General features: G+C 42.3%; 1 protein-coding gene across 1 annotated transcript in view; it reads left to right on the top strand.

Annotated features, from left to right (window-relative positions):
* The window catches only part of robo1 (roundabout, axon guidance receptor, homolog 1 (Drosophila)), a 423,568-nt gene that overhangs the window by 102,587 nt on the left and 301,334 nt on the right, over positions 1-19,647 (top strand). Inside the window, exon 2 of the mRNA XM_042296381.1 lies at positions 5,999-6,325. Within this exon, the coding sequence (XP_042152315.1) occupies positions 5,999-6,325 (327 nt within the window). The remainder of the gene's footprint in view (positions 1-5,998; positions 6,326-19,647) is intronic.

Below are 19,647 nucleotides of genomic sequence, written 5' to 3' on the forward strand. Positions count from 1 at the left end.
GCTTACCCCTGATTATGTGCTGTCTGACCAAAGGGCTAGGCTGTGCTAGCCTGGTTAGCCACGCTGTCCTGGTTAGCATGCAGGCTGCAGGATCAAAGGGCTGCGATGGGAGCAGGTTACTAATGGTGGATAATTAGGAGTGGCTCAGACAGAAAGATGCAACGGTCTTAAACATCTGAGACGGACGCTTACATGTTTTACAGTGGGCTTCATAAAATGTGAGATGGAGGAATAGATGAGCTTTTTGCTCTGGGTGTGGGTGTTTCTCTCTTCTCTCTGTGTCTCTCTGTAACACCCACACACAGACATGCAGTAATAACTCCCTGAGCGTCTCTTTAGAAGTGAAACTCTCTAATAATTACAGTAATACCCACTCATCAGTAAGAAACCAGTGTAGGAATTAGAGAACGACCGATAATTGACCGAGCCGATATATTGGGCCGATATTGGCCTTTTCAAGTCTATCAGCTATCGACTCTTCAGCTTTCCCGATAGACCCTCTACGTAGCAGAACTGCAGCAGTAGCAAGCTAGTTCACTCTTAAACAGAAAGGTGCAGTATTGAGGGATTTATGAATTGACACAATGTCCAAAATCAAACTCCTGTTGCAAATATGATTTTATTGAATTCACTAATAAGGCTCATGTTGACCTGCCCAGACATGTTGACCTGCCCAGATATGTTGACCTTCCCAGACATGTTGACCTTCCCAGACATGCATGCAATAAATAAGATAGCTAGTTAGCAGATAGCTATGTGACCTGTTAGCAGATAGTTATGTGACCTGTTAGCAAAGATTATGATAACTAACCTTTTTACGCCAATAAATGACATTATCCAGCCGGTAATTTGTGTGACCAGACCTTCTCAAATAGTACTTAAGTACTCTGGCCTATATCATGTCCTTCCATACAAGCGTGACATGCTGAAGTGATGCTTCTATGCAAATGTTGTTGATCGGTAGGCTAATATAAGTCCCAAATGGAAGTCAAACATATTGTTTGTCATCTGTAGCACCGTAGACTGCACTGATCAGCCAAAACAAGCTCAATAACTCAATGCATGCACACACTCCTACCTGTATTGTGAATAGGGCTATGCTATCTTCATTTGCCCAATTCATCAAGAGATTTACCATTCAAACAACATTATTACCATTATGTTGGTGTATAGTTAAATAACAGACAAAAAGTCAAATCTATTGTTTGATTTTAAAATGTGTGCATTAATGCGTACACGGCTGTCTGTGGGAAATGCCATCATCGGCTGTCTGTGGGAAATGCCATCATCGGCTGTCTGTGGGAAATGCCATCATCGGCTATCTGTGGGAAATGCCATCATCGGCTGTCTGTGGGAAATGCCATCATCGGCTGTCTGTGGGAAATGCCATCATCGCAATTTTCAAATGTAATGGTATTGAATATCGGCATAAAGTATCGGCCTCCTTGACTCCCAAAAGTCGGTATAGGCATCCACCCTAACAAATCCATATTGGTCGTTCTCTAGTAGGAATTACTTTCACAACACTGTTATAATGATATTGCTTCACCTTACTGCCTTATTATACAGACTTCACAATCACCATTTCCTCCTCCACTGTGGACAACCAATATTCCACATAAACATGAACAGTAAAGACACAGTAGAAGCAACATAGCACCATAATAAAGTCTGTGGTAAGGGAGTGACAATGAGTGAATGGGTTATAGTGAGTCTACTCTCTATTTTTGGGGTAGCGTGTTAATGATGTTCCATTGGCTCCTCTCCCTGTTTGAGTTGTAGTGGTTCATATTGACCCGGCGTCGCCTGCCTCCAATTCTGCTGACTTCCCTCATGGCCCACCGCACGAAGATGCTCTATCAGCACCATGTTTTAGTGGGAATGGGGGGATGAATGGGGGATGGGTGGAGTAGAGAGGGCACAGATGAGGCAGTGTGGCAAGTCCACGGGATGCTGGGTTAATTAATTGTGGCCCTGTACCACCAATTAGTCCCAGCTCCCTATAATTGGTGCTGAATGGGTTCCAAAGGCCGATGTGGGGAGATACGGGGTGCAGGGTTGGAGACACACACACAGACGTGCCATCTTCTATCCCTCAGGCATTACGACACCATGCTCATTTGCATTTAAAGCAGGTCTAATAACCACAGCTCACTGGTCTCAGAGCAGCAGTAAAGACCTGACATGTCATTAGCAATTATAGCCACTGGCTGCCATGTTGCTGCCTCATGTATTCGCTTCTAGTGGGTTCTACTGGGTCTCTACTGATGTGGTCCTGTGTGGCTCGGTCTGTAGAGCATGGTGTGTGCAACACCTTGGATTGTGGGTTCTGTTCCCACTGCTGCCATCCATTCATTTTGATTAAGGTTTCTGCTAAATGGATGTTGATTGACACAAAGCTGTAAGGTGTGTCTGTTCTTGCTCTTCTTATCTCTCACCCTCTCATTTCTGCCTCATGTCTTTGATGTGGGAAATGACAGGGGTACATAGCTGGAGCATTGCATTGCTCAACAGGAGACATTACTGTATGTAATGAAAGGCTTTAAAGGAGAACTTACTGTAGCATTGCTCATCTCTAAAGGACAAGTTATTGTAGCATTGCTCAGCTCTAAAGGACAAGTCACGGTATCATTGCTCAGCTCTAAAGGACAAGTCACGGTATCATTGCTCAGCTCTAAAGGACAAGTCACGGTATCATTGCTCAGCTCTAAAGGACAAGTTACTGTAGCATTGCTCAGCTTTAAAGGACAAGTCACTGTATCATTGCTCAGCTCTAAAGGACAAGTCACTGTATCATTGCTCAGCTCTAAAGGACAAGTCACGGTATCATTGCTCAGCTCTAAAGGACAAGTTACTGTAGCATTGCTCAGCTTTAAAGGACAAGTCACTGTATCATTGCTCAGCTCTAAAGGACAAGTCACTGTATCATTGCCCAACTCTAAAGGACAAGTCACTGTATCATTGCTCAACTCTAAAGGACAAGTCACTGTAGCATTGCTCAGCTCTAAAGGACAAGTCACTGTATCATTGCTCAGCTCTAAAGGACAAGTCACTGTATCATTGCTCAACTCTAAAGGACAAGTTATTGTAGCATTGCTCAACTCTAAAGGACAAGTCACTGTAGCATTGCTCAACTCTAAAGGACAAGTCACTGTAGCATTGCTCAGCTCTAAAGGACAAGTTACGGTATCATTGCTCAACTCTAAAGGACAAGTTATTGTAGCATTGCTCAGCTCTTAAGTTACTGTATTATGTAATGACAGTGTGACATCACTCTGATACTGGTTGTTGAACTGCTCTCTGCTGCTGTGCGTATAATCAGCACCTGTCTAGGATTACTTACTTACATAACCTGCTACCGTTTCTCTCTGTTCCTATGCATCACAATTCATTTGTTGTCATGTCATCTTCAGAGTTACACATACACATACAGATGATGTACTAGTGTTAAGGATAGTGGTGGAAAAAGTTCCCAATTGTCATACTTGAGTAAAAGTAAATCAAATTTGATTTAATTTGTCACATGTGCCGAATACAAAAGGTGTAAAAAAAACCTTGCTGTGAAAGGCTGAATACGACTGGTGTAGAACTTACTGTGAAAGGCTGAATACAACAGGTGTAGAACTTACTGTGAAGGCTGAATACGACTGGTGTAGAACTTACTGTGAAGGCTGAATACAACAGGTGTAGAACTTACTGTGAAAGGCTGAATACAACTGGTGTAGAACTTACTGTGAAAGGCTGAATACAACTGGTGTAGAACTTACTGTGAAAGGCTGAATACAACAGGTGTAGAACTTACTGTGAAAGGCTGAATACGACTGCTGTAGAACTTACTGTGAAAGGCTGAATACAACAGGTGTAGAACTTACTGTGAAATGCTGAATACGACTGGTGTAGAACTTACTGTGAAAGGCTGAATACAACAGGTGTAGAACTTACTGTGAAAGGCTGAATTCAACTGGTGTAGAACTTACTGTGAAGGCTGAATACGACTGGTGTAGAACTTACTGTGAAAGGCTGAATACAACTGGTGTAAAAAAAACCTTGCTGTGAAAGGCTGAATACAACAGGTGTAGAACTTACTGTGAAGGCTGAATACAACAGGTGTAAAAAAAACCTTGCTGTGAAAGGCTGAATACAACAGGTGTAGAACTTACTGTGAAAGGCTGAATACAACAGGTGTAGAACTTACTGTGAAGGCTGAATACAAGAGGTGTAGAACTTACTGTGAAAGGCTGAATACAACAGGTGTAGAACTTACTGTGAAAGGCTGAATACAACAGGTGTAGAACTTACTGTGAAGGCTGAATACAAGAGGTGTAGAACTTACTGTGAAAGGCTGAATACAACAGGTGTAGAACTTACTGTGAAGGCTGAATACAAGAGGTGTAGAACTTACTGTGAAATGCTGAATACAACAGGTGTAGAACTTACTGTGAAATGCTGATTACAACTGGTGTAGAACTTACTGTGAAATGCTGAATACAAGAGGTGTAGAACTTACTGTGAAAGGCTGAATACAACAGGTGTAGAACTTACTGTGAAGGCTGAATACAACAGGTGTAGAACTTACTGTGAAAGGCTGAATACAACTGGTGTAGAACTTACTGTGAAAGGCTGAATACAACTGGTGTAGAACTTACTGTGAAAGGCTGAATACAACAGGTGTAGAAGTTACTGTGAAATGCTGAATACAACAGGTGTATAACTTACTGTGAAGGCTGAATACAACTGGTGTAGAACTTACTGTGAAAGGCTGAATACAACAGGTGTAGAACTTACTGTGAAATGCTGAATACAACAGGTGTAGGACTTACTGTGAAATGCTTACTTGCAAGCCCTTAACCAACAATGCAGTTTTAAGAAAAATAAGAGTTAACAACATATTTACTAAATAAACCAAAGTTTTAAAAAGAACAATAACTAAGGCTATATACAGGCGTTACTGGTACCGAGTCAATGTGCGGGCTACAGGTTAGTCGATGTAATTGATGTAATATGTACATGTAGGTAGAGGTAAAGGGACTATGCCGCCCTAGAGCGTTGGACTAGTAATCAAAAAGTTGCACATTCAAATCCCCGAGCTGACAAGGTACAAATCTGTCATTCTGCCCCTGAACAAGGCAGTTAACCTAGAAAATAAGAATTTGTTCTTAACTGACTTGTCTAGTTAAATAAAGGTAAAATAAATAAAGATAATGAACAGAGAGTCGCAGCAGTGTAAAAAAAAAGGGGGCCAATGCAAATTATCCAGGTAGTCCTTTGATGAAGTGTTCAGGAGTCTTATAGCTTGGGGATAGAAGCTGTTAAGGAACCTTTTGGTCCTAGACTTGGCCCTCCAATTTTTTGGGCCTTCTGGGCCGTACACACTACCCTCTGTAGTTCCTTGCAGTCGGATACCGAGCAGTTGCCATACCAGGCGGTGATGCAGCCAGTCAGTCAGTCAAAGATCAGTCAGTCAAAGATACCTTAAATTAAAATGACTCAAGTAAAAGTGAAAGTAACTTTCACTACTTCAGTAAAGGTATTTGGTTTTAAAAATTAAAAGTATAAATGATTTCAAATACCTTATATTAAGCAAACCAGGCAGCACCATTTTCTTGTTTTTCTTATTTTACTGATAGCCAGAGGCACACTCCAAATCTAAGATATAATTTACAATGAAGCATGTGTCAGCCAGATCAGAGGAAGTAGGGATGAACTGGGATGTTCTCTTGATAAGTGTGTGAATTAGACCATTTCCCTGTCATTCCAAGCATTCAAAATGGCTGTCAGGGAAAATGTATGGAATAAAAATTACATAATAAATATAAAAGTTGTCAAAAATATAAATAGTATAGAAAAGTACAGAAACCCCCCAAAACTACTTAGTACTTTCAAGTATTTTTATTGAAGTACTTTACAGCACTAGTTAAGGATAGGGTCAAGAGTCCTAGCTGGCCTGTTGACCCCTAAAATATAGTGTTCTCAACTCTCTTTCCTCTTCTCTTCCCAGGATCCCGTCTGCGCCAGGAGGACTCCCCACCCCGGATCGTAGAGCACCCCTCTGACCTGATCGTGTCCAAGGGGGAGCCCGCCACCCTCAACTGCAAGGCGGAGGGGCGGCCCAGCCCCACGGTGGAGTGGTACAAGGACGGGGAGCGGGTGGAAACGGACCGGGACAACCCTCGATCTCAACGCATGCTGCTGCCCAGCGGCTCCCTCTTCTTCCTACGCATCGTCCACGGACGACGCTCCAAACCGGATGAGGGCTCCTACGTCTGCGTCGCCCGCAACTACCTGGGAGAAGCTGTCAGCCACAACGCCTCGTTGGAAGTAGCATGTAAGTGCAGCTCATGTTGGGGCTTTTCTTATTTCCTCTTGGGCCTCTGGGCCTCTGGGCCTCTGGGTTTGGTGTGAATGGAAGAGAAGGGGGTTTAGACTGGAGCTGGGGCTGAATAGAAGGCTCCAGTTTCCTACTCTATTTCCCCCTCAATGTGCTCATTGAGTTGGATAATCTCACAGGAGATGGTTCAGGATGTGTTTGGCCCATTTGCCCCAGTAGGCCTGGGGAGGCCTGGGGGCAGATTGGCCTGAGCATCCCAGGGGGGTGCTCCTGTAAAGGGCCCTTGGTAGGGGGTCAGGAGCTACAATAGGAAGAAAGTGCTTTCTGTTGTCCTTCTAGCTCTGGTGTTTGTCAGGGAGATGGATCAGAGTTTTTATACACAAACCAGTGTTTGGTCATCTTTTAGTAGAGAGAGTTACTTACCTCAGTTGTTTCCTTGGTTGTAGACTAGACTAGTGGAGCTCCTCTTTATTGCCTGCTAGACGGTCTTAATGATGGACCTGCTTTGATGTGGAGGGGGCATTCCATCATTGTGAGGGTCAGTGACGACGCTGAAAGGTTTGGGACTAAAAGCTTTCAAACAAATAGACATTGAATAATATACAGTACATAGAAAGAGGACGGACACTGCTGCTTAGTCATTTAACTCTTAGCATAATGATTGGTGCTCTGTGTTGACAAATTTGTCCTCAAGGCTGGTTGGTTTCTGAGGTCAGATCTTAGACATGTTATCTGTACTGTGTCTCTACTGGCTGGTCTGAGGTCAGCTCTTAGACACATTATCTGTGCTGTTTGGAGAGGGAACGTTGAGAAGAGGATCTCAGATATCAACCGCTTCTCAAGCATGTCTAGGAGCTGTCACCAAGGCCCTCATTGTAATCTAATCGAAAGAGAGGGGTTCGGGGGATGGGCGGTGGTCTTTTTTAGGGTGCTGGTGACTGGCTGGGGCTGGAGGGGAGGATCTGATGGTGTGTAGGGAAGTGGGGATGAATACTAAAGGCCACATGAGCAGGCAAGATACATTCTGTATGTCAGCTGTGGAGTTACTATACTTTCTTAGTATTTGGTTGTGGATGATGTGTATACTTAGAACTCTTGATGTATCATCAGGTGTGTACTACAACAGAGCAGTATTTCAAGATAATTGAAATAGCCATAATTAAAAAGATGAATAAAAACAGATTTAATTGTTGCTTTCAAGGCCTCTGCCTTTGAAATGAGAGAGCCTGGTACCATGGGAGGACCATGAGAATATAGTAGCAATGGGTTGGTCACAGAAGACCGCAGCTGAAACTATACCCTGTGTGTTAGTGGTGGTGGGGACAGTGTCATGTCCTCATTTCTTAGATCTCACCCCAGAGTCAGGCTCTGCTGCCCCAAACTGATGACTGTTCCTCTGCTGTCTTTTATTCACTCAGTCACTCACCCTGCATGGTTAGAGGCCTGCCTTCAGAAAGACTGAAGGCCTCCCAATGAATACATCAAATAGAAATGTCAAGGAAAATAAACAGAGAGTCAAACAGGGCCTCAGTTTCCATAAATTGGAATGCTAAAAATATTCCCTCCAACAGTGGACGATATGGGGTATTTATTTCAGAGGTGGGTTCTTCAAGTAGAAGAACAAGAGGTGTGGCTGGAGCAGGATGGTTGCAGGACTGGAGCGGTGCAGGCCAGAGTAGAGACAGTGGCTGGCCTGGCCCTGCCCACAGCACTGGGCTGCTTATTCTGGACCAGGTTCAAAAGGACCCATAATGACAAGGTTCTGAGCTGCAGCCCTCTCTCGCTGTCTCACTCTGTTTCTCTGACCCCCATTCTCTACCACTCACACTCCCCCACATATCATTTTGTTGTCGGAGCAGCCAGGATAGAACCCTGCAGGAGAGAGAAGGAGAGAGCAGAGAAAACTAAGCACTGAGCTTTTACAAGACCTTGTTTAAACTTCAGGACAGGGACAGAGTACCCTACGTGCCATGGACTGAGTATACAGGCCTTTTAAAAACATTATTTGGACTTTGCATGCTTGTGTTTGCTGAAAAATGTTAGCCGAATTTCAAATTTATCCTAGTTTATCCATTTGACATTTTAGCGTTTTATTCCAAGGATTTCTTGGCTAATTCCACGGTGAGTTCATGAAACTCCAGAGAAGGAAGTTAACGCTTTAACAGTGTTTACTCTACCAAGCTCTCAGAGCCCTGCAAGAACACTGTTATTCTGACGACCTGGCTTTTACAGTTCTCCTACACTCGAGCGACTGTAAACATAAGTTACAACAAGTCATGTTTTGCCAGGTTGGGGCGAGCTAACCCAGTTTGTTTGGTTTATCATTAATGACACACAGTACAGAGCCGCAATCTCTCCATCCGACCCTCTTAATATAGACAAGGTTAATGCATTCACCATGAATCATGGTGTCGTGTTTATTCTATACTATATTACTGTATACTATACTATACTTAAACAATAAGGCACGAGGGGTGTGGTATATGGCCAATTTACCAGGGCTAATTGCTGTTCTTATGGATTGTTTTATTATTTTTTTAATTAACCTGTATTAAGCGATACAGCCCTTAGCCGTGGTATATTGACCATATACCACAAACCCCTGAGGTACCTTATTGCTATTAAAAACTGGTTGCCAACATAATTAGAACAGTAAAAATAAATGTTTTGTCTTACCCATGGTATAAGATATGATATACCACTGCTTTCAGCCAATCAGCATTCAGGGCTTGAACCACCCAGTTTATAATATACTGTAATTGCCTAGTTAAATAAGGTTAAATACAAATAAATAAACAAGTATATAATATACTATACTATACTATATAATACTATACTATAGTGTGCTGTACTACAGTACTATACTATATGTTCTATACTATACCATACTGTACTATAATATAATATACCGTACTGTACTATGCTATACTATACAGTACTATACCATACTGTACTATACTATAGTGTACCGCAATGTACTGTACTATACTATACCATAGTGTACGCTACTGTAGTGTACTATATTATACTATACTGTGCTATACTATAATGTGCTATATTATACTGTACTATACAGTACTGTACTATACTATAGTGTACTATAATATATTGTACTATACTATACTGTACTATACTACACTATAGTGTACTATACTATACTGTACTATGCTATAGTGTACTATAATATATAGTTCTATACTGTACTATACTATACTGTGCTATACTATAATGTACTATACTAGTATGTACTATGTTATACTGTACTAAACTATACTGTACTATACTATGCCTTGCTATACTATAATATACTATACTACGCTGTACTGTACTATGCTGTACTATACTATGCTGTTCTATACTATAGTGTACTGTACTATACTATACTGTGCTATTCTATAATGTACTATTCTATAATGTACTATACTATAGTGTAATATACTATACTGTACTGTACTATACTATAGTGGACTATACTATGCTATAGTGTACTATACTAGACTATACTGTACTATACTATAATGTACTGTACTATTCTATAATGTACTATTCTCTAATGTACTATACTATAGTGTACTATACTATACTGTACTATACTATACTGTACTATACTGTACTGTACTGTACTATGCTATACTGTACTATACTGTACTGTACTATGCTATACTGTACTGTCTATACTCAAACAGGGACAAGGTTGGATTAATTCTCTCTCTATTGATGTTTGCTTTGTATTTGTAATGGAGACGCCAAGTATTGAGACAGCTTTGTTCCTATTTAATAGCATGGAGAGCAAAGAGAGATAGAGATGTACTGTTTAACTACAGAGAGGACTGATTGACTGACTGGTTGGCTGACTGGCTGACTGACTGGTTGGCTGACTGGCTGACTGACTGGCTGACTGACTGGCTGACTGACTGGTTGGCTGACTGGCTGGCTGACTGACTGACTGACTGACTGGCTGACTGACTGGCTGACTGACTGGTTGGCTGACTGGCTGACTGACTGACTGACTGGCTGACTGGCTGACTGACTGACTGGCTGACTGACTGACTGGCTGACTGACTGGCTGACTGACTGGTTGGCTGACTGGCTGACTGACTGACTGACTGACTGGCTGGCTGACTGGCTGACTGGCTGACTGGCTGACTGACTGACTGGCTGACTGACTGACTGGCTGACTGACTGGTTGGCTGACTGGCTGACTGACTGACTGGCTGACTGACTGACTGACTGACTGGCTGACTGACTGGCTGACTGGCTGACTGACTGGTTGGCTGACTGGCTGACTGACTGACTGACTGGCTGACTGACTGGCTGACTGGCTGACTGACTGGCTGACTGAACCTGCTCTCTAGCAGAGAGTCCTCTGACTGCACTGCAGGCTACATTAAGTCATGTACAGTATCCAGCTGCCTTTCAAAGAATGACAAAAATTCCCCACCCCAGTTTTTTATGCTTTCTTTACTCAAAACATAGAACTCTGGGATTTTTTAAACTGCAGCTGTTAAAACAAGGATCAAAGCCAGAAACAGTTTTAGACTTAACGAAATAGAAAACAAAGGTATTCTAGAGACAGTCTTCCAAAGGGCCGACCATTATCCTCATCTCTCACTTTTTACTGTGTGTTAATGTGTTAACACTGTGTAGGTGCCACTGTGTAGGTCTCCCTTTTCTCTCCTTCTCTGCCTTCTCTCTCTCTCTCTCTCACTCTCCTTTCTCTCTCTTCCACTCACACACTAACACACACATGCAGTGCTGTGTACAGTTGACTATCAACCTTGGCTGTATCAAAGTAGTTTCCTCTTACCCATTGTACAGTACAGACTGCAGAGTGCTGAGAGGCACTAAGAATAGCTTCCTGCTTGCCTGGAGGGTCGGTGGGTGAGATAGTGAAGTGAGGTAATGGACGGCACGCTGCTCCACTTGACAGAGATATAACCCTGGGGTCTGCTGTTTGTCTAGTGGCCTAGCTGGCTGGCTGGCTGGCTGCACAGAGCTACTGATCACACAAGCACAGCACAGCACTGCACAGGGCTCACTGCTGGGCTCATGAACACATGGATAGACATGGCTCTCTGGAGTTCTGAGTCACTCCATTGAGAAAGAGAACGAGAGATGTACAGTTGAAGTCAGAAGTTTAATTACACTTAGGTTGGAGTCATTAAAACTCATTTTTCAACCACTCCACAAATTTCTTGTTAACAAACTATAGTTTTGCAAGTCGATTAGGACATCTACTTTGTGCATGACGCAAATAATTCTTCCAACAATTGTTTACAGACAGATTATTTCACTTATATTTCACTGTATCACAATTCTAGTGGGTCAGAAGTGTACATACACTAAGTTGACTGTGCTTTTAAACAGATTTGAACATTCCAGAAAATGATGTCATGGCTTTAGAAGCTTCTGATAGACTAATTGACATCATTTGAGTCAATTGGAGGTGTACCTGTGGATGTATTTCAAGACCTACCTTCAAACTCAGTGCCTCTTTGCTTGACATCATGGAACAATCAAAAGAAAACAGCCAAGATCTCAGTACGCAAGTATAAAACACCATGTGACCACGCAGCCGACATACCGCTCAGGAAGGGAACGTGTTCTGTCCTAGAGATGAACGTACTTTGGTGTGAAAAGTGCAAATCAATCCCAGAACAACAGCAAAGGACCTTGTGAAGATGCTAGAGTAAACAGGTACAAAAGTATCTATATCCACAGTAAAACGAGTCCTATATCGACATAATCTGAAAGGCCGCTCAGCAAGGAAGAAGCCACTGCTCCAAAACCGCCATAAAAAAGCCAGACTACGGTTTGCAACTGCACATGGGGACAAATATCATACTTTTTTTGAGAAATGTCCTCTGGTCTGATGAAACAAAAATAGAACCGTTTGGCCATAATGACCATTGTTATGTTTGGAGGAAAAAGGGGGAGGATTGCAAGACGAAGATCAACATCCCAACAGTGAACTGAACTGAAAAAGCATGTGCGAGCAAGGAGGCCTACAAACCTGACTCAGTTACACCAGCTCTGTCAGGAGGAATGGGCCAAAATTCACCCAACTTATTGTGGGAAGCTTGTGGAAGGCTACCTGACACATTTGACCCAATTTAAACAATTTAAAGTCAATGCTACCAATTACTAATTGAGTGTATGTAAACTTCTAACCCACTGGGAATGTGATGAAAGAAATAAAAGCTGAAATAAATCATTCTCTCTACTATTATTCTAACATTTCACATTCTTAAAATAAAAGTAGTGATCCTAACTGACTTAAAACAGGGAATTGTATTGGGATTAAATGTCGGAATTGTGAAAAACTGGCTAAGGTGTATGTAAACTTCTGACTTCAACTGTACATATACATTTATAGTATGACCATATTAGAGGCACATATTTCATTCAGATTTCCATATTTATGTTTTTTTATTTTCCCTTTTGTACTTTTGCACATTGTTACAACACTGTATATAGACATAATATGACATTTCACATGTCTTTGTTCTTTTGGAACTTCTGAGAAAGTTGGAGGGAGGGATGGAGGGAGAGAGGGAGAGAGAGAGATAGAGATCCTGTCAAGCTTATATTTGAATAGATCTCTTTTATAACACTTATGTAACATACTTGATATAGTCCTAGACACAATGTCAAGCTATCCTGCTCCTGAGTGGGGGAGGGTTATGACCCGGGGTGCATAGAGAGAGGGTTGATCCTGGAAGACACAGGGCCGTGCCTGGGGCTCATTTATGGAGCGGGGTGGGGTGGAGCAGGGGGGGACAGTTGGCAAGTGCCAGTGTAAAGACTCCCACTGCTCTGAGTACCCGCCTGTCTCCCGAGCAGGAAATCCCTTGTACTACATCTGTTGGCCCTCAAAGAGCCAGGGTCTTTATGTTAACCCCCACACCCACTACCCAAATCCCAACGTATGAAATACATCAGGATTCTGTTTCATACCGCTGTCCTCGCTCAGTCAGTGTCTTCTCTTCCCTGCCCCCTCATTTCTCCCCTACCCCTCCTTCCCCTTCCCCTCTCTCTCTTTGCCACACATTGAAATATAATTAGTCTCAGTCCTCTCCTGGCCTTCCTTCAACTACACTAATTACTTATTTGCTACAGTGTTTCATGAACTAGTTTGTACATGACCCAGGGATGGCAGCTCTTGTCTGGTCTTCTTCTCACAGAGTTCCAGGAGAACCCTCTCACATCTTGTTCTCTCTTGACGTTGTTGTATAAATTCATTTTATCCCACTCTTTTTTCTGATGCATAAGAGTTGTAAAATTTTAAATTCTGCTAATTCCAATCTAATTCCAATCCAATCTCTCTTTTTACTTCATCCATCTCTCTATTTTCACTTCATCCATCTCTCTATTTTCACTTCATCCATCTCTCTATTCACTTCATCCTTCTCTCTATTCACTTCATCCATCTCTCTATTTTCACTTCATCCATCTCTCTATTTTCACTTCATCCATCTCTCTATTCACTTCATCCATCTCTCTATTTTCACTTCATCCATCTCTCTATTCACTTCATCCATCTCTCTATTCACTTCATCCTTCTCTCTATTCACTTCATCCATCTCTCTATTTTCACTTCATCCATCTCTCTATTTTCACTTCATCCATCTCTCTATTCACTTCATCCATCTCTCTATTTTCACTTCATCCATCTCTCTATTCACTTCATCCATCTCTCTATTCACTTCATCCATCTCTCTATTCACTTCATCCATCTCTCTATTTTCACTTCATCCATCTCTCTATTTTCACTTCATCCATCTCTCTATTCACTTCATCCATCTCTCTATTCACTTCATCCATCTCTCTATTTTCACTTCATCCATCTCTCTATTTTCACTTCATCCATCTCTCTATTCACTTCATCCATCTCTCTATTTTCACTTCATCCATCTCTCTATTCACTTCATCCATCTCTCTATTCACTTCATCCATCTCTCTATTCACTTCATCCATCTCTCTATTCACTTCATCCATCTCTCTATTCACTTCATCCATCTCTCGTTTCACTTCATCCATCTCTCTATTTTCACTTCATCCATCTCTCTATTCACTTCATCCATCTCTCTATTCACTTCATCCATCTCTCTATTTTCACTTCATCCATCTCTCTATTCACTTCATCCATCTCTCTATTCACTTCATCCATCTCTCGTTTCACTTCATCCATCTCTCTATTCACTTCATCCATCTCTCTATTTTCACTTCATCCATCTCTCTTTTCACTTCATCCATCTCTCTATTCACTTCATCCATCTCTCATTTCACTTCCTCCATCTCTCTATTTTCACTTCATCCATCTCTCTATTCACTTCATCCATCTCTCTATTCACTTCATCCATCTCTCGTTTCACTTCATCCATCTCTCGTTTCACTTCATCCATCTCTCGTTTCACTTCATCCATCTCTCGTTTCACTTCATCCATCTCTCGTTTCACTTCATCCATCTCTCGTTTCACTTAATGTATCTCTCTTTTCCTCTGAAATGAGAGGCATATGAAAGGGAGAAAGTCAGACAGTGGAAGATTTCTGTACCACCGACTGCAAAAATGCAGAATTTGCTCAGGATTATTTTCAGTGTGTATCCCACTCCACAATCTGATTTCTCATGGTGGATTCCATCTCATTTCCACTGTCAACCTAGTATTCAACAGTGGATCCATCCACTATCTTCTCTAATCTATTATCAGATGGAGCAGGGTGGGGTTTAGGAGGAACCACAACCATAAAACAATGAAGAGGCCATTGTTGGTTATAAAACAACCTCATAAATGATGGAATGATTTTGTCTACAGGATGAGTTAAATCTCTTCAGCCCGATGGCCTTGCTGGTGTTTGATCGTGCTTGTAGGCAGGCTGTAAAGAGATGTAGAGCTAAATGTACTAGATGAGACAGGATGGAGTACTCCAGCCATAGTCAATCCCCCTCCATATCCATGCCTCGCGGCTCTACTTTGATAGAATACTTATGTAGGAAATGGCTTATTTCCTCAGACAAGGGTGGATAAGTTGACTGGTATTCTGAGTCTGCTTAACACATTTTGTGTCCTTGGGTGTTTTCGTAGTCTGTCTTGGCTCCTCTGCAGGGTGACATTACACAGACATCCAGTGATCTGCTTTGAGAAACGACAGGGCTCATTCAGCTTTCCGGCTGAGTGCCTGTACACTCCTCTGAGCCCCTCTGTGTCGCACCCGGGTCTCTCGTCACCAGGGTGACCGCTGATTCATCACAAAGTAATCCCTGCCTGGGGTTGCTGGGCTCTGAGCTGAGGAGGAGAGGGTCATGGGTAGGATGGGTCCCACAGAGACCAGGAAGTGTCTGTGTGATATGACGATGACGTGTCTGAGCCAGGTCAGGCTAACCCAGGGTCCAGGTAAGGCTAACCCAGCCTTCTGATTGGAGGAGGAGAGATTAGGTAATGCCAGGAGGCCTATACCCTCATAGCAGGCAGTAGTATATAAGAGATGTGTGTGCTTGAGTCAAATGCCCCAGGCTAAGTCCTGATAGTAGAGTAGGTACTTCAACATGCATCCTTTTAGGAGGAGAGAGTGTGTGTGCATTTCCATGTTCTGTATGTGTGTCTATGTTTGGGTGTGTGACCCTATGTTCTTGGGCCCAATGTGTGTCAATGTGGGTGTGCGTGTGCGTGTGTGTCTCTCAGTGAGGGCCTGGTGAGTCTGTGTTATGGGGTCTAATGTCTGGTCCTCTCCAGTGGAGGGCTGCTGGTGTTAGTCTTGATGTGGGGTGTAATCCCCCTCTTGGTCTCTCCTGTGGGTTGGAGTAGAGTCTCTCTCCCTGGTGTCTGGATGTATGATGCTGTTCTGCTGCTGTTCTGCTGCTGTTCTGACGCTGTTCTGACGCTGTTCTGACGCTGTTCTGATGCTGTTCTGATGCTGTTCTGATGCTGTTCTGACGCTGTTCTGCTGCTGTTCTGCTGCTGTTCTGACGCTGTTCTGACGCTGTTCTGCTGCTGTTCTGCTGCTGTTCTGCTGCTGTTCTGACGCTGTTCTGACGCTGTTCTGCTGCTGTTCTGATGCTGTTCTGCTGCTGTTCTGCTGCTGTTCTGATGCTGTTCTGCTGCTGTTCTGATGCTGTTCTGATTCTGTTCTGCTGCTGTTCTGCTGCTGTTCTGCTGCTGTTCTGCTCTGCTGGAGTGGTCTGTTAATTAAACCTGGGCTAAGCCTTCGCTTCACGTCTTCTATCGGAACTTCTCATTGCAGGACGATGGGGGCTAGAGAGGATTAAGGTGTTTAGAATGTAGGAACATATGATATTTAAAGGGATACTTCAGGATTTTGGCAAGGAACATATGATATTTAAAGGGATACTTCAGGATTTTGGCAATGAAGCCCTTTATCTACTTCCCCAGAGTCAGTTGAACTCGTGGATAATATTTGTATGTCTCTGTATGCAGAAGTTGCTAACTAGCGTCAGCGCAATTGCTGACTAGTGTTAGTGCAAAGACAGGAAGTCTGTAATAACTGATAGTATGCTAGTGGATGCCATAGACTTCCAGTCATTGCACCAGCGCTAGTTACCATTGGCTCGTGAAACTTCTTACTCTAACTTCTGTCATACAGAGACATAACATTTTTATACATGAGTTCATCTGACTGGGGAAATAGATAAATGGCTGTATGGCTGTAAAAACCTGAATTATCCCATTAAGTCAACATTTGGTCAAAGAGGGATGGAAAACCCAAAGTGAACTCTCATTGAACTTGTGTTGCCATAGTTTTCTTCCTCACGGTATTGGTCCAAATAGCCACCTGCTATCATTATTAACTGACAAACTAGTTATATACTTCCTTCAGACTTTTCAGTGATACAAAACTTGGAAGATGGTACTGAGCGGATGTTTCCGTATATTTAATTTAATTCCATTTGATGTAAGGATGGCTGGTTTGCATGCTGTGTGTTGTATGTGACTCTGGGGACAGTATGGGGTGTTGAAAGGGACAGTGTTGGGAGATCATTGGGCTGTCCAGAGGTGCAGGCTGACTGAGTCTCTCCTTCTGTTCCATAGACAGATAAAGCAGGAAGCAGCTGATTCTGGATAACTGCTGCTGATACCTACCTTACCCCCTATCTGATGTCTCTCTGCTTTCTATCCAACATTTTCTCTCTCTCTCTCTCGCTCTCTCTCTCTCTCTCTCTCTCTATCTCTGTCCATCTGTGGGAATGAGGCTTCCAGGTGGACAAGAGAGAGCAAGGGGGGGGACAGGGCTGGAATCTAGGAAAGGTATGAGAGAGAGATTGCATTTGACATAGTGCCTTTGTCACTGAGCCAAGTTGTCTTTCAAGGTGCATTGCAGAGCCTTGGGCTGGGGGGATGGAGGGAGTGCGAGGAAAGGAAAAACAGCTGAAACTTTATCACATATGTAGCATGTTGCACTGCCTGGAGTGTGACAGACAGGGAAAGGAGATGGTGAGGTAAGCAAGAAACACAGATACAGATCAGGCCTCTGTAAGATACATACAAATACATTCTCCTGTTAGTCTTCTAGTGTCTACTGAAATAGTCACTCCTGTTAGTCTTCTAGTGTCTACTGAAATAGTCTCTCCTGTTAGTCTTCTAGTGTCTACTGAAATAGTCTCTCCTGTTAGTCTTCTAGTGTTTACTGAAATAGTCTCTCCTGTTAGTCTTCTAGTGTCTACTGAAATAGTCTCTCCTGTTAGTCTTCTAGTGTCTACTGAAATAGTCTCTCCTGTTAGTCTTGTAGTTTTTACTGAAATAGTCTCTCCTGTTAGTCTTCTAGTGTCTACTGAAATAGTCTCTCCTGTTAGTCTTGTAGTTTTTACTGAAATAGTCTCTCCTGTTAGTCTTCTAGTGTCTACTGAAATAGTCTCTCCTGTTAGTCTTCTAGTGTTTACTGAAATAGTCTCTCCTGTTAATCTTCTAGTGTCTACTGAAATAGTCTCTCCTGTTAGTCTTCTAGTGTCTACTGAAATAGTCTCTCCTGTTAGTCTTCTAGTGTCTACTGAAATAGTCTCTCCTGTTAGTCTTCTAGTGTCTACTGAAATAGTCTCTCCTGTTAGTCTTCTAGTGTCTACTGAAATAGTCTCTCCTGTTAGTCTTCTAGTGTCTACTGAAATAGTCTCTCCTGTTAGTCTTCTAGTGTCTACTGAAATAGTCTCTCCTGTTAGTCTTCTAGTGTTTACTGAAATTGTCTCTCCTGTAGGTCTTCTAGTGTCTACTGAATAGTCTCTCCTGTTAGTCTTCTAGTGTTTACTGAAATAGTCTCTCCTGTTAGTCTTCTAGTGTCTACTGAAATAGTCTATCCTGTTAGTCTTCTAGTGTCTACTGAAATAGTCTATCCTGTTAGTCTTCTAGTGACTACTGAAATAGTCTATCCTGTTAGTCTTCTAGTGTCTACTGAAATAGTCTCTCCTGTTCGTCTTGTGGTTTCTACTCAAATAGTCTCTCCTGTTCGTCTTTGAGTTTCTACTGAAATAGTCTAGTCTCTCCTGTTAGTATTCTAGTGTCTACTGAAATAGTCTAGTCTCTCCTGTTAGTCTTCTAGTGTCTACTGAAATAGTCTCTCCTGTTAGTCTTCTAGTGTCTACTGAAATAGTCTCTCCTGTTAGTCTTCTAGTGTCTACTGAAATAGTCTCTCCTGTTAATCTTCTAGTGTCTACTGAAATAGTCTCTCGTGTTAGTATTCTAGTGTCTACTGAAATAGTCTATCCTGTTAGTCTTCTAGTGTCTACTGAAATAGTCTAGTCTCTCCAGTTAGTCTTTGAGTGTCTACTGAAGTAGTATAGTCTTCTCTTAGTCTTCTAGTGTCTACTGAAATAGTATAGTCTTCTCTTAGTCTTCTAGTGTCTACTGAAATAGTCTCTCCTGTTAGTCTTCTAGTGTCTACTGAAATAGTCTCTCCTGTTAGTCTTCTAGTGTCTACTGAAATAGTCTCTCCTGTTAGTCTTCTAGTGTCTACTGAAATAGTCTCTCCTGTTAGTCTTCTAGTGTCTACTGAAATAGTCTCTCCTGTTAGTCTTCTAGTGTCTACTGAAATAGTCTCTCCTGTTAGTCTTCTAGTGTCTACTGAAATAGTCTCTCCTGTTAGTCTTCTAGTGTTTACTGAAATTGTCTCTCCTGTAGGTCTTCTAGTGTCTACTGAATAGTCTCTCCTGTTAGTCTTCTAGTGTTTACTGAAATAGTCTCTCCTGTTAGTCTTCTAGTGTCTACTGAAATAGTCTATCCTGTTAGTCTTCTAGTGTCTACTGAAATAGTCTATCCTGTTAGTCTTCTAGTGACTACTGAAATAGTCTATCCTGTTAGTCTTCTAGTGTCTAC

This window comes from Oncorhynchus tshawytscha, linkage group LG13 (assembly GCF_018296145.1).
Source record: "Oncorhynchus tshawytscha isolate Ot180627B linkage group LG13, Otsh_v2.0, whole genome shotgun sequence".
Classification (NCBI taxonomy): domain Eukaryota; kingdom Metazoa; phylum Chordata; class Actinopteri; order Salmoniformes; family Salmonidae; genus Oncorhynchus; species Oncorhynchus tshawytscha.